The sequence below is a fragment of the Suillus subalutaceus genome (genome assembly GCF_016647625.1).
Source record: "Suillus subalutaceus strain FC151 chromosome Unknown DFJ58scaffold_283, whole genome shotgun sequence".
NCBI lineage: Eukaryota > Fungi > Basidiomycota > Agaricomycetes > Boletales > Suillaceae > Suillus > Suillus subalutaceus.
In genome coordinates this window covers 4,034-17,601 of record NW_024540532.1, presented here as the reverse complement: position 1 = coordinate 17,601, position 13,568 = coordinate 4,034, and the positions used below count along the sequence as shown (strand labels likewise).

At 44.5% G+C, this 13,568-nt stretch overlaps 2 protein-coding genes across 2 annotated transcripts; both read right to left on the bottom strand.

The window, feature by feature from the left end:
- Positions 1 to 8,481: 8,481 nt before the first annotated feature.
- Positions 8,482 to 8,652, bottom strand: DFJ58DRAFT_671373 (uncharacterized protein; the record flags this gene model as incomplete). The annotated part of the gene is made up of 1 exon (XM_041382949.1): positions 8,482 to 8,652. A coding segment is annotated over one exon (171 nt), but the record flags the coding sequence as incomplete, so codon positions are not given.
- A 2,916-nt stretch (positions 8,653 to 11,568) lies between these two features.
- DFJ58DRAFT_736638 (uncharacterized protein) lies at positions 11,569 to 12,125 on the bottom strand (the record flags this gene model as incomplete). Its single annotated transcript, XM_041386820.1, has 3 exons — positions 11,569 to 11,608; positions 11,680 to 11,804; positions 11,859 to 12,125. The coding sequence occupies 3 exons, from the start codon at positions 12,123 to 12,125 to the stop codon at positions 11,569 to 11,571; spliced, it is 432 nt and encodes a 143-aa protein (XP_041235568.1).
- Positions 12,126 to 13,568: the final 1,443 nt, after the last annotated feature.

Genomic DNA, 13,568 nt, shown 5'->3' with positions numbered 1-13,568 from the left:
CCATAGAGATGGAATTCCATGACTTTTCTGGTATGGGAAGTTGTTTGAGCAATCCATAGGGTTTATGTCTCGGAACCTTGGCTCGGGCGCAGGTAGTGCAGGATCGGACGTAGTCCTTAACATAGGTGCGTATACCTGGCCATGTATACTCGCATCGGATGAGGTCTAAGGTTCGGTTTTTGACCAAAGTGTCCGGATAAGGGATGATCATGAGTATTATGGAGGACGCGAAGTCGGAGGTTATTGGATTCTGGAACATATATACGGTTGTCGCAACAGAGGAAACCACTACCGTCCACTGTCCATCTCGGATCCAAAGGTACCAGAAGATGGTTGGTTGCAATAGGGTCATTAGGAAGTGCGGTCAGGATGTCTTTCCGAAGGTCATCAATATCCATTAGAACAGCTGCTCTAAGAACCAGAGGTGCTAAGGTTGAGGCTCATAGGGACGAAGCTAACTGTTCGGACGTGAATACCGGACAGAAGTTATGAGGGTTAACTCGAGCGTAGTCCTTATCCCCCTCTTTGGGATAGACGTCCCAGCATCTAGTAAGGGAATCCGGTTTAACTCCGAGTTTTCTGGGATGGAAACGGATGATTAGGTTGAACTGATGGAGGAATTCCAACCAGCGAGCCTGACAGCAAGAGAGGAGTTTGGTAGTGGCGAAGTACTCAAGGTTTTTGTGGTCCATGACAACATCTACAGGCTCAACCGAGCCTTCTAGATAATGTCACCAGGTCCGGAAAGCTTCGTATATAGCTAGGAGTTCCTTGTCGTGGGTGTCATAGTTGAGTTCCGGAGCGGTTAGCGTACGAGAGTAAAACGCTACCGGACGAAGCTCTGAGTCCGGACATACAATGGAAAGTATTCCGGCTATAGCATAGTCAGAGGCATCGGTTTCCACTACTATAGGAACATCGGGCATCCAATGTGTAAGCACTGGAGCGGTAGTGAAAGCTTTCTTGAGTTCTTCGAAGGATTTCCGACAATCTTCGGAAAAGTTCCACGGAGCATCCTTGCGTGTAAGCCGTGTTAACGGAACCACGATATCCGAGTAGTTGAATATAAACCATCTATAGAAATTTGTGAATCCGAGGAAGGACTGGATATCCTTGACTTTCTGAGGTTCCGGCCAGTCAGTAATAGCTTGGATCTTCTTGGACGACATAGTCAAGCTGTCCGGAGATAGGAGGTATCCGAGGTATTCAACAGAAGTGGAATGGAATTCGCATTTTTCGGGTTTGGCATAGAGACGATGTTTACAGAGTCGACGGAGTACTTCTCAGACATGTTGTTTGTGGGACACAAGATCATGGGAATAGATAAGGATGTCGTCCAGATATACGATAACGCATACATCCAGCATATCGGCAAACACGCTATTGACAAAGTGTTGGAATGCTGCTGGAGCATTAGTGAGACCTTCTGGCATTACCAACCATTCATAAGAGCCATAGCGCGTTTGGAAGGCAGTCTTCCATTCGTCCCCTTCCGCTATTTGGACAAGATGATAAGCGGATCGGAGGTCGATTTTGGTATAAACTTTAGCGCGGCTTGGAGAGTCTAATAGGTCGGCAATGAGGGGTAACGGATATCGGTCTTTCTTAGTGATCTGGTTGAGTCCACGGAAATCCACACAAAGGCGGAGGGAGCCGTCCTTTTTCTTGACAAATAGGACCGGAGCTCCGTGAGGAGAGGATGAGGAGCGGAGGAGTCCAGAGGCAATATTTCATCAAGAAACTTCCGGAGGGCTGCAAGCTCGACCGGGGATAGAGAATAGATAGTTCCGAGGGGAGGACTAGTTCCTTCTTCCAGATCTATGTTCAGATCATAAGGACGATGTGGAGGGAGTTGACCAGCCTTTCCCTTATCAAAGACATCCACAAACTCGTGATAGTCCAAAGGGATTTTGGATAGATCCGGAGGATCGGACGAGAGAGACGCGGACCGGAGATCAACACCGGATGGACGAAGGTATATACTGAACTGGACCGATCCTTCTAACTTGCAGGCCCAGCAAAAGGCAACTGCATTGATTAGGGATATGTTAGGAACGGTTATATCAGCGGAGGGTACGGATGTAGTCAGAGGAGGTATGGTTTCCGTCGAAGGAGGGATATCCAAGGACAGATGTGACGTCAGAGGGGTCGATGGCATTCCATGAGATGTCATCCGGAATTCGATGCTGCCCAAAACCCAGTCAATCAATGGATTGTGTCGGGTGAGCCAGCTATATCCAAGAACGATAAAACAAGATGAATCCAAAGGGGTAACGTAGAACATATCGGAGGTGACTACACCGGACGGAAAACGGACGGACAAATCTATAGCTTCGGAAATAGTGTTATTACAAGTACCATCAAACAAACGGAGTGGAATTGGAGGTATCGGATATGTAGGGATTTTATATTTTTGGACAAACACAGTGTCTATGAAACAATGAGAAGAGCCACAATCTACAAGAGCTGGAAAATTGGATACGAATGGGAGTAACAGAAGTGAAACATATGGACAAAGGGAAGTCGGATCCGAGAGCGCGACAGCATTGAGTCTTAACTCCTTTGTGCAGGCAGAGTCAACACGACCCTCTTCCTGCATGGAGCTAGGAGGGTCGCGGACTATTTTTTTGTCTCAGCAGAGACCTCCGGTTTGACTTCCGGAGCGACTACTGCAGTGCGGCCTTTGGCAGCGCGCGAAGTAGACTTATTGCATTCCTGAGCCGTATGGCCGGGTCTGCCACAGAACAAGCAGAGTTTCTTGTCCAATCTTCTCTGCCGCTCTTCGGACATTAACTTTCCGTCCTTACCCAGCTTGGAATTAAGGTCCGGAACACTAGGAGTGGATGAGCTCGATGAAGGATCTTCAACTCAGCTGAGGGTGCAGCTGATATAATTGTTGAAGGGAGGAAAATATGAGTGCGATATGTTCGTCCCTTAGGGGAAGCGGAGAAAGCAAATATCCACTGGTCAACTCTAGGGGGAATGCGCAAAGCGCGTGATAAGGCGAAAGCGCGGGAACAAAGGCGCTATAGGCGCGCGAAGCGCGGGAAAGTCGCGCGTCGAAAAGCGGAACTGGGTGAAAGCGGTATGCGAGCGATAGTGAGATGTTAAGACATGTACTGAGATGCTGATGAGACAACTGATGCGGATATGGCCACTAGAGCTAACTGCTACTAGGGGCTTGCGATGATTTATTCAAAACATAATAAAAACTCGGAGATGGTGACTGTCTATGATGATGGTGGTCCGTGGTAATGTGTGTTGTGTAAAGTAAAAAAATGTGTAATGAAAAATGTGTACCAAGTGAAAATAAACATGGTACGATGTTGAAATAAATGATAAATGGAGAAATGCATACCTGGGAACTTGGTTGGACATGGGAAAACACAGTGGGAAGTCAGGCGCCCTATAGCGCTTAGGCGCGGGAAAATTCGCCTAAAGTGCGCGCAAGTCGCGCAAGTGTCGCCTATGTCGCGGAAGTGTCACCTATGTCGCGTGCGTCGCGTGAACGTCGCGTTTATTGCGCAAGTGTCGCGTTGCATGCATATTACTGTAGACTCGACCTATGTTGCAATATATGCCATTGTGAGGCTACTCAGGATCGAGTCTCTACATCGAGGACGTGGATGGCTTTGCAGATTTCTGGTTATTGGAGTTGGAGTTTCCAGATTTGTTATTTCCGGATCCGGACGCATTGGCGTTGGTCCGGTCAGAAGCGGATTGCTTAGGGGTAGTGGATGAAGCGGGTTTAGTCTCTCGGGAGATCTCTCCCTTCTGTTCCCAGTATCGGGCGTCGATAGTCTGAGCGAGGGTTTTGTATTTGGAAAGAGTAGAGGGTTTACCCATGCGACTGATTTCATCCTTGATATGGGCCGGAAGTCCGTTATAGAACTGGCGTCGTAAGGCTCCGTCGCCCCAGCCACGGACCTGTGAAGCAAGACGCTGGAATTCCACAATGTACTTGTTGATGCACTGTCCGTCATGCATGTGGAGCTGTTCGAGCTGCATTTCTGCATCGCCGGATGGGTCGTGAGGTCCAAAATTGGTTTGAAGTTCAAGCATGAACGCGGAATAGTCGCTCATCCAATCCGGACGATCGTCCAAATCATCGGACAGGATATCCGGTTCAAACCATTCAAGAGCCATACCCTTAAGGTAGGATTGGGCGAAGTTGACTTTAGCCCTTCCGGTACGGAAGGCCTTAGGCTTGCTCTGGAAGTTAAGCTCACACTGGACGAAGAACGCACGGAGCTTCCGTGGTTCGGATCCGTCAAAGGTATCTGGTTCGCGGACCTTGACTTTGGAATCTTCAGATGTGGGTGCGTGACGATTATTGCGAGCAAGGTTATCGATGGCTTCTGATAGTCAAAGCATAATGCGGTCCTGTGGGTTTAGGCCATCATTTTTCATCGTCATCATCGTCCGGATCATCATCTGGATCACCACCGTTGTCATCGGGTGGATTACCAGGGAAATCATCATCACCATCATCAGGATCATCATCATCGTCCAGAGGTCCTGCGGCAGGAGTGCGCGTAGGGGTTTCCAGGTGTTGACGATTAAGGAGTTCGGATATGGTTTGAGCGGGTCCGCGACTAACGTGTCGCTGAGAGAAACTGGTGAAGGTGTTGACTATGGGTGTCCGATTACGACGGAGGGAGGTAAGTCCAACTGCGTGCAGAGTTGTTTGTGTCTTGGTTGGAGGCATGATAGGTGTAAGTAACTCGGAAAGGTATGAGTTCGAATATACTATTAAGACCGTACTCAAGTGGTATCAGATCTGAAGGGCTTCGGCCTCAGCTCGTGTGCTGTGCCCCTTTCCCGAGTCTTGCCCCTTATTTCAGAGTACTAAAGTATCACGTATATTGAGACGGATAAGTCTCGTAACAGATCTGTTATGGCTTCCAGATATCGAACATATATAGTAATGGCTAATCCAGATCGGATCCGAACTAGAAACTAACGGGCTAGGACTGTCCGAAGACAGAGATGGATATATAGACTATAGGAATCAATCCTAAGTCTCGGAGTAGACAAGAGTATTGTACTCAAGTCCGGACGGATAACGGAGGGACTTAGAGTCCAGACAGAATGAGTGCAATCTAAGATGATATTCGAACTGATCTACTACAGCGCATGTACAAGGGTTTATATACTACGGATAACTAACGGAATGATCAATAAGCAAAGGTGCGAGGCTATGTACGAAGTATAAGCAAAGTATGTGTACAGCATATTGGTAAGTCGGTGTCATATACCATATTCCCGGGTACAGATCCGAAGATCCGGATCTCAGATCCGATCCAGATCCGATGGACATATCCGTCGTCCAGGTCCACAGATCTGATCTAATCCTTGTTTCATGCCCTGTTCATATAACTCTAACTATCATTCATCTCCTTTCGGCATTCCTGTACACCGGTATACCGGTTATCCTTTACTTCCGTTATGCTTACTGATCCGCTACACTTACTGATCCGCTTTAGCTTAGACTTCATTCCCGGTTATGATACGTTATCCATCCAACTTACCGATATGCTGTACACATACTTTGCTTATACTTCATACATAGCCTCGCACCTTTGCTTATTGATCATTCCGTTAGTTATCCGTAGTATATAAACCCTTGTACATGTGCTGTAGTAGATCAGTTCGAATATCATCTTAGATTGCACTCATTCTGTCTGGACTCTAAGTCCCTCCGTTATCCGTCCGGACTTGAGTACAATACTCTTGTCTACTCCGAGACTTAGGATTGATTCCTATAGTCTATATATCCATCTCTGTCTTCGGACAGTCCTAGCCCATTAGTTTCTAGTTCAGATCCGATCCGGATTAGCCATTACTATATACGTTCGATATCCGGAAGCCATAACAGATCCGTTACGAGACTTATCCGTCTCAATATACGTGATACTTTAGTACTCTGAAATAAGGGGCAAGACTTGGGAAAGGGGCACAGCGCACGAGCTGAGGCCGAAGCCCTTCGGATCCAATACCACTTGAGTACGGTCTTAACAGTCGGACGGATAACATATCATAACCGGGAATGAAGTATAAGCTAAAACGGATCAGTAAGTGTAGCAGGATCAGTAAGCATAACGGAAGTAAAGGATAACCGGTATACCGGTGTACAGGAATGCCGAAAGGAGATGAACAATAGCTTAGAGTTATATGAACAGGACATGAAACAAAGATTAGATCAGGATCTGTGGACCTGGACGACGGATATGTCTATTGGATCTGGATCAGATCTGAGATTCGGATCTTTGGATCTGTACCCGGGGATATGGTATATGACAATATCTCACTTGTCGTTTGGTCATGAACTGGGTGGGGGGAGTATATAATGAGGACCATGGTGCATGGAAAATATGACATCCTACATTATATGATCAGGTTTGCATAGATTCACACAATGTTATAAACTAACTTTGCTTTCAAGAAATGGGCCTCATCCTTGTCAATCAAGTTCAACATGATCACAAACTTGTCAAACAAAACATTGGAAAGCACATTGGTTCTACTTGTACTTGCTAAAGAGCATCATGATAGTATTGTAACATTTGCCTGGCCAATTATCACATGATGAGAAATTCAGTCTAGTTCAACAATAAATCATGTTTACCTCTTGAGACAATGACATTATTCAAACCATCAAACATGCTTTCAGTTGTGAGATGGTCGGCTTCCTTGGGTTTGCCTGAAGCCTGTTACTATTTAAGTTGTTAACAATGAGCTGGTCACCTACTTGATGGTGTGATACTGTCTGCCTGACTCTGGTTACTAAGCACTGGGTTCAAGTTCTAAGGAGGCTGTGCTTCTGGTTTATATGTATTGGAATTAGATTTCAACCAAGCAGCTGTTGGCTTGCATGGGTGTAATAGTATGATGAACTGCCAGTGAAAGATCTGAAAATTGCTGCCATCATATAGTGATTCACAGGTCTTGGAGGAAATGGCATGAGGACATGCACTGCTGGGGTACCTGAAACTCCCATTGCCTTTTGTAATAATGGAGTGGTCCAGTAAGAATAAAGGTGTCCAAAAAATAGTCTATATCAAGTTGATCAACTAAGTCACATGAATGGCATCTCAAGCCCCTATCCAGATCTCTCATGAAGGGCATAGAATAATTGCTTGTTCCAGAACTTGTTTAAGAAAAATGTGGTGGAGTGATTCAGTACTAGTCTGTGCAGTCAATCGTGACTCTGCTACATTACCAAACTGAGGGATAAGATGGACAGGTGCCTGTATTTGAGTGACTCTAATCACATTACCAATATGATCACCATTTGCTTGATAGGCTTATCATAGGACATGCATACCAGTTGATTTATCTAATCCAACCACATCTAAATATATAACATAGGCATAGTACATGTCTGCATATAAAAGTTGTATGATTGGATGAAAAATCAAACAGAGGAGAGTGATACAATGCCCTACATCTATCATATCATCAAAATCATGTATGGAGCTGGAATGGCTCATCCTTCAAGACCACTCTTTGGTCATTTTAATATTCTGTCTGAATTAATAATGACTGAATCATACCAACCATAGGGCCAGTTCTTTGAGGGTGGTTCTGCCAGTAGTGCCTGCAAGGGCTTGAGTTGGTTTGCATCATGGAAGTTTTTCAATTGGATCTGCATCTTGGATCTGCATCTTACACCAGATTTGAATATGTTCAAAAGGAAGGGGACAACCAGGGTGAGCTCAGCACCTATCACCAATGGGGAGGTCATCATGTGTCTCAATACAGTCCAGATAATAAGATATTACAGGGCAAAGGTCGGGAAGCAGGAAGTAGTCAGCAGCTTTATTAACAGTCATATTTATAAGGGTGGGATTAGCTAAGATTGTAAGCTGCTACAGAAGTTGAGAATGTGGGATAGGAATGAGGTGCATCTGGATGATCACCATTGATGAGTTAATGGGTACGTGAAAAATAGTCCTTGATGGAATGTCAGACTGTCTTGCTATTGATGTCTTCATCATCACTTTCATCACCCATATCAATGACATGATCTTCCTGTTCACAGATGTGAAGTGTGAAGCAGATCTACTATATCACGATGGTCAAGGTGGTGACACACTTGCGCATCATAGTCATGGTTATTTCCAGCTCTTGCAGGCACCTTAATGATAGTGATATGTGCATGTTTGGTTAGATCTGCAGACTACTGCATGAGTGCACCATGCAACCGGATACTCAACACCACCCCTTGCAGCAACTCTAGCTTGGGAATTGCCCACAATTTGAACCCACCATCCTTTCCTCTCTGGGCATCTGCATCAATGACACCCTGTTGATGTTCGTAGAAGAGTCAAAGACAGTAATCTAACTCCATCAGTGTTTTGTCAGAAAATTGCACAGCTTGAGCAGGAATTCAAGTAGGGCCTGGATGGCAGTTGTGAATTGGGTAGGAGCAGCACCAGCAATAATGCCAATAATATAGCATTGGATGTTGTGATGGTCTCATCCTGAAGTCTGCTTCAAATTAGAGATTCCTTCATTGAAAGAACAATACCCGGTGCACATCTGAAGCAATGAAAAACGAAAGTCGATCTCTTTGGCACTGACTATGTCGATACACCAGACACAGTCATGGTCAAAGAACATCTTGTGAAAGTGATGGAGTGACTCTGGTGTCAGGAAAGAGGAAGGATCTGCAGTGACCCTAATTCATCCAGAATGACTGTTAGATACTGTTGAGGTGATATTGCTTGCATTTCTTGAAAAATGCCATGAGTTCAGATGGGGAGACAGATGCAGTAACTTTGCGAATATTAGATATTAGTGAGTGTAGATGAGCCTTTATGAAGAGGGTGATGGTGTCCTCTTACTTAAGGGTCTTATGTACAACGTGTATATAGTGAACAGTATAACTATATAGGATAAGACTTCTTATCAGTCCTTAAGTACATGGTCTACAACTTTTCTAGTTTTTGTGGTAGATAATGTGTGAGTTCTTGGGAGGGTTTACCTAAAAATGTCCCCTTCTTGTTTTCTCTCTGTAGGTTTACTTTGAGGCCTTTGTCGATTGAATAGGTTTGTTTCACCCTAAGAAAGTTTGCCTCAGTGTGAAGTAGTTCTCTTAGCTTGTGTCTCCCTTCCTATAAAAGAGAGAGGTTATTTGTTTGTGTGAAGTTTAGTTTGAGTTTAGTAGATTGGTTTGTTATATAGTCAACCCCTGTAAGGTAGTATATAACTTGGATAGATATTTCTTAGTGTTACTTCAAGGCACTGGTTTTGCCTGCACTTTATTTCTTAGATAATCTCACTTGATTTGAGAACAGGGTTTAAAGTGGGAAGATATCTTTTTGGAGGCCATCTGTTACGAACTGAGATAGTTCTGACATATAGCAACATGATAAGCGATGTCGGCTAAGGTCAGTTCAAAGACTCCTACGTATGTAGAAGTTCGTAAGACAAATCAAGGAGAGTGTCCTTGACTTGAATCAAGTTCAGACGACTTAAGATTGGAGTCTTAAGTGAAGGAAGTTCCAGGTAAAACTCAGTAAGATTAAAGTAAAGAACTACAGTGTACAGAACGAGTTTAAATAGTAACTGGTAACTGCTTTAGGGCAGGCGTGAGAACAAGAATGAGCCAAAGATAAGAGATGAGTCACAGATAGCAAGAATAGGTCACCTAGCGACAGCATGATAGTGATCGTGATTTAATACAGATAAGATGGAACAGAGATAAGTCTAGTGGCAGCATCATGCAGCACATGATGTAATACAAGTAAGGTGAAGAAAATGAATAGGGGCATACTTGACTGTAACACCATCTTACTAAACATGATCCAGCACATGGATTAGTAAGAACATTGTTACAAATCAGTCCTTTTGGTGTGTTGAGTCAGCTTACTTACTAACTAGCTTATTAATACAATGTAATCTTACAAAGAAAGATGAATAAAAGACATGAGTCATCCCATGGATTGGTAAGAACATGCTTACAAACCAATCTTTTGAGTGAGCTGAATCAGCCTTCTTACTAAGTGGATTATAAATACACTTGCAAGTCTTACAAATCCTGACAAATCCTGACAAAAACATGATGAGTCAAGTTGAATCCTTACAAACCAGACTATTAACCAGTCACATGTCAAGCTTACAAACATGCTTTGTGGCTGGAGAGGAAGTGTGATGGTTAAATATGCCTAGAAAAATGGAAAGAGATAGAATTCCATGAAACAAAATAGAAACACATGGAAAAAATAGAAGTGAAGTTTGAAAGTGAAAATACTAGCTAAGAAATGAAGGAAAAATGATAGGGAACTTGGTGATAGGATACATTCTGGTATATTATACCTTCCTTATTACTCCTGCTGTGTATATGTCATGGTATGAGTCACATACCATGCATGACATCGGTCTAGGTCCCCAAAGTTGGCACATGTAGCCATAGTGACAGGCAATGCATTCGTGGTAGTGCAAGCAATGACAAGCTCCTCTGGAGTGTCGGTTACATAAGCAACAATGGGCATGAAACAGTATCTGCTGAACCCTGCTGGATCACTCATCATGATGCCCAGGCATGCCAGGCATGCAGCTTGCTCCAACAGCTCAATCACAACATCAATGCATTAATGAAGCAACCAGTGTGACAAACATACCAGCGCTAGGCGTGTATGAGTGTCATAGGCATATTTTGCCTTGCCTAGAGGAAAAGAGTAAAGTGCTAGTTACCAGCGCTATCAAACTCCCAAGCTATCCGCTTTGGAATCATTTTTCTCCCATAGCGCGCTGCCCGGTCCAACGCCCAGGTACTCTGTCCTCCCATGTCCCGCCTATGTCCACCTACCTCCGCTGGTGCGTTATTAGTCCTTAATTGTCGCTACTGATCAGTCGCAGGTCTTATTACATGTATCCTCGTGTTCCGCAGCGCTACATGTCTTATTACCTGTACACGCATCGTGCTCTCGCCTGTATCACTACTATTCTCACCTGCGCATCCCGAACACTTATGCAGTATGATAAAATGGCTCGTCGTACATACAGTATATCACTTCCCTTCCCCGGACCTTCGCTGGTGTCAGAGTCACTTTAGTCGCTATATCCTAGTCTTGGTGCAATCGATTCCGCTCTTGCCAATCTCTTTGATCGTGTGTCGCTTGACTTGCTTTAAGTGCGTGTCGCTAAAGTTCCCTCTTAAGTTTGACTGTCGCAACGTCGGGATCGCTATCAGTAGTCAAGCTATAATCTAGTCGCTATCAGGCATTTCACTTGCACTGTCTTATCTTACTCCTTGTTTTCGCTCCCTTTGATTTCTTCTCGCTGTCACTAGTCAGACGTCGCATAGCGCTATCGCATAAAACAACCTGCATAGCGCATCTCACTTATATGCACATTTCTCTGTCGGAACTCACTTGTTGCTGATCGCTATAGCACTACTCATCAGTTTTTTGTCTTAGGTCGCTATAGGTTATTAGTCCTTCATGCTATCGCTACCCTTGCATATTAGAAGGGAGTTGCTTCAATAGCAGTCCTCTTGGGTCGACTACTACACTTGCGCTTATTTGGATAAGTAGCGCTAGTTTCTAACAAGCCTAGTCGCTATTTCTCTTTCACACCGGTCTGCCAGAACACCATGACCCTATGAATAAATTTTGCAACTGGAAGTAGAGCAAGAGGGATATGTGCCTGGAGGGATCCTTTAGCACATACATTGGGGAGTCTTCATTGTCAGAAATTCCATAGGGACTGTTTGATACTTCCATTGAGGTGGGGATGGTAGCATTTAAGTGCATCCTGAGAGCTCTCTTGAAGAGCAAAATGAAAGTGGTAGTTTTCTGGTTTAATTTCACCTCAGTTCAGAAATTCTGATGCAACACAAATGGACTCACAAATTCAAGCTTGAGAAACTCATCAATGTCTGCCATGCTGAGGTCCAACCAAAGAAGGAATGCCACCATCTCCCAGTCAGGTTTGCTAGCAAATGGAAAATATAGATTGCTCACCCTCTCCTCAGCATACTCGTCAGACTCAAATTGCTTCATGAACATGGTTCCTCTACCCCAGGTCTTTGCTGCACCAAAATAAAACACCACTTCCTCCCCATCATCAGCCTCTACAACAGTATTCTCATGCTCTGGCCCAGGATGATCTTCCATCATGCATGTGTCATTGAAATTCATTTCATCTTCTGGTAGTGAGGCTTGAGGTTCCACTAGCAGGGATTGTACTGGTGGGCCTGAGAAGTGAATCAAGTTGTTGTTCCAATTGAATCATCGCAAGGTAGCTTGATTTAGATGTTGTAGAACACCTATATCATTCTGAAAGTGCTTTCCACAGGAAGGGCACTGCATACTAATATGCAGTATTGCAAGTATTGCAAGTTATGTTCAGCAATTTTCAGAGTAAACTTCAACAATACTACAATGTCTTCACCAGACCAATTACATCCTTCTCTATCTCCCACTATCTGTCTAAATTTTTGTTTCCCTACAATTGATTTCTCATCTCCAACTCAGATGCCTAGACACAGCAGAAAAATATGTCCAATCTTACCAGATTTTGATTATTCAGACAACTCATCATCCACTTCTGTTAAGACCGTACTCAAGTAGTATCGGATCCGAAGGGCTTCGGCCTCAGCTCGTGCGCTGTGCCCCTTTCCCGAGTCTTGCCCCTTATTTCAGAGAGCTAAAGTATCGCGTATATAGAGTAACGGCCAATCCGGATCGGATCCGGACTAGAAACTAACGGGTGAGGACTGTCCGAAGACAGAGGCGGATATGTAGACTATAGGAATCTATCCTAAGTCTCGGAGTAGACAAGAGTAGCGTACTCAAGTCCGGATGGATAACGGAGGGACTCAGAGTCCAGACGGAATGAGTGCAATCTAAGATGATATTCGAACTGATCTACTACAGCGCATATACAAAGGTTTATATACTACGGATAGCTAACGGAATGATCAATAAGCAAAGGTGCGAGGCTATGTACGAAAGTATAAGCAAAGTCTAAGTGGAGCGTATTGGTAAGTTGGATGGATCACGAATCATGAACCGGGAATGAAGTACAAGTAAAAGCGGATTCGTAAGTGTAGCGGATCAGTAAGCATAGCGGATCAGTAAGCATAGCGGAAGTAAAGGATAACCGGTATACCGGTGTACAGGAATACCGAAAGGAGATGAACGATAGTTAGAGTTATATGAACAGGAAATGAAATAAGAATCAAAGCGGATCTGTGGACCGGACGACGGATATGTTCATCGGATCTGGATCGGATCTGAGATCCAGATCATCGGATCTGTAACCGGATATATGGTATATGACAGTATCCCCCCCTTAGGGCCGATCCCTAGAGGCACAAGAATCAGCGATCCGGAACGGATGGTATGAGTGCGAGACAATGGAGAAGCTGATGGGAGAAGTTGCTGAGTTCGGATTCTGACAGATATACGGATGCCAAAGCGTCGCAGGGTGTTCCTTCCTTTCCCTACTTTTTCACTACCACTAGCTTATCTCAACCATGACTGATAACGGATCCGGCTCTAAGAAGACCGCTAAGCAGACTCTGGCGGATATCCAGGCCGCGCTGGCTGCTGCTG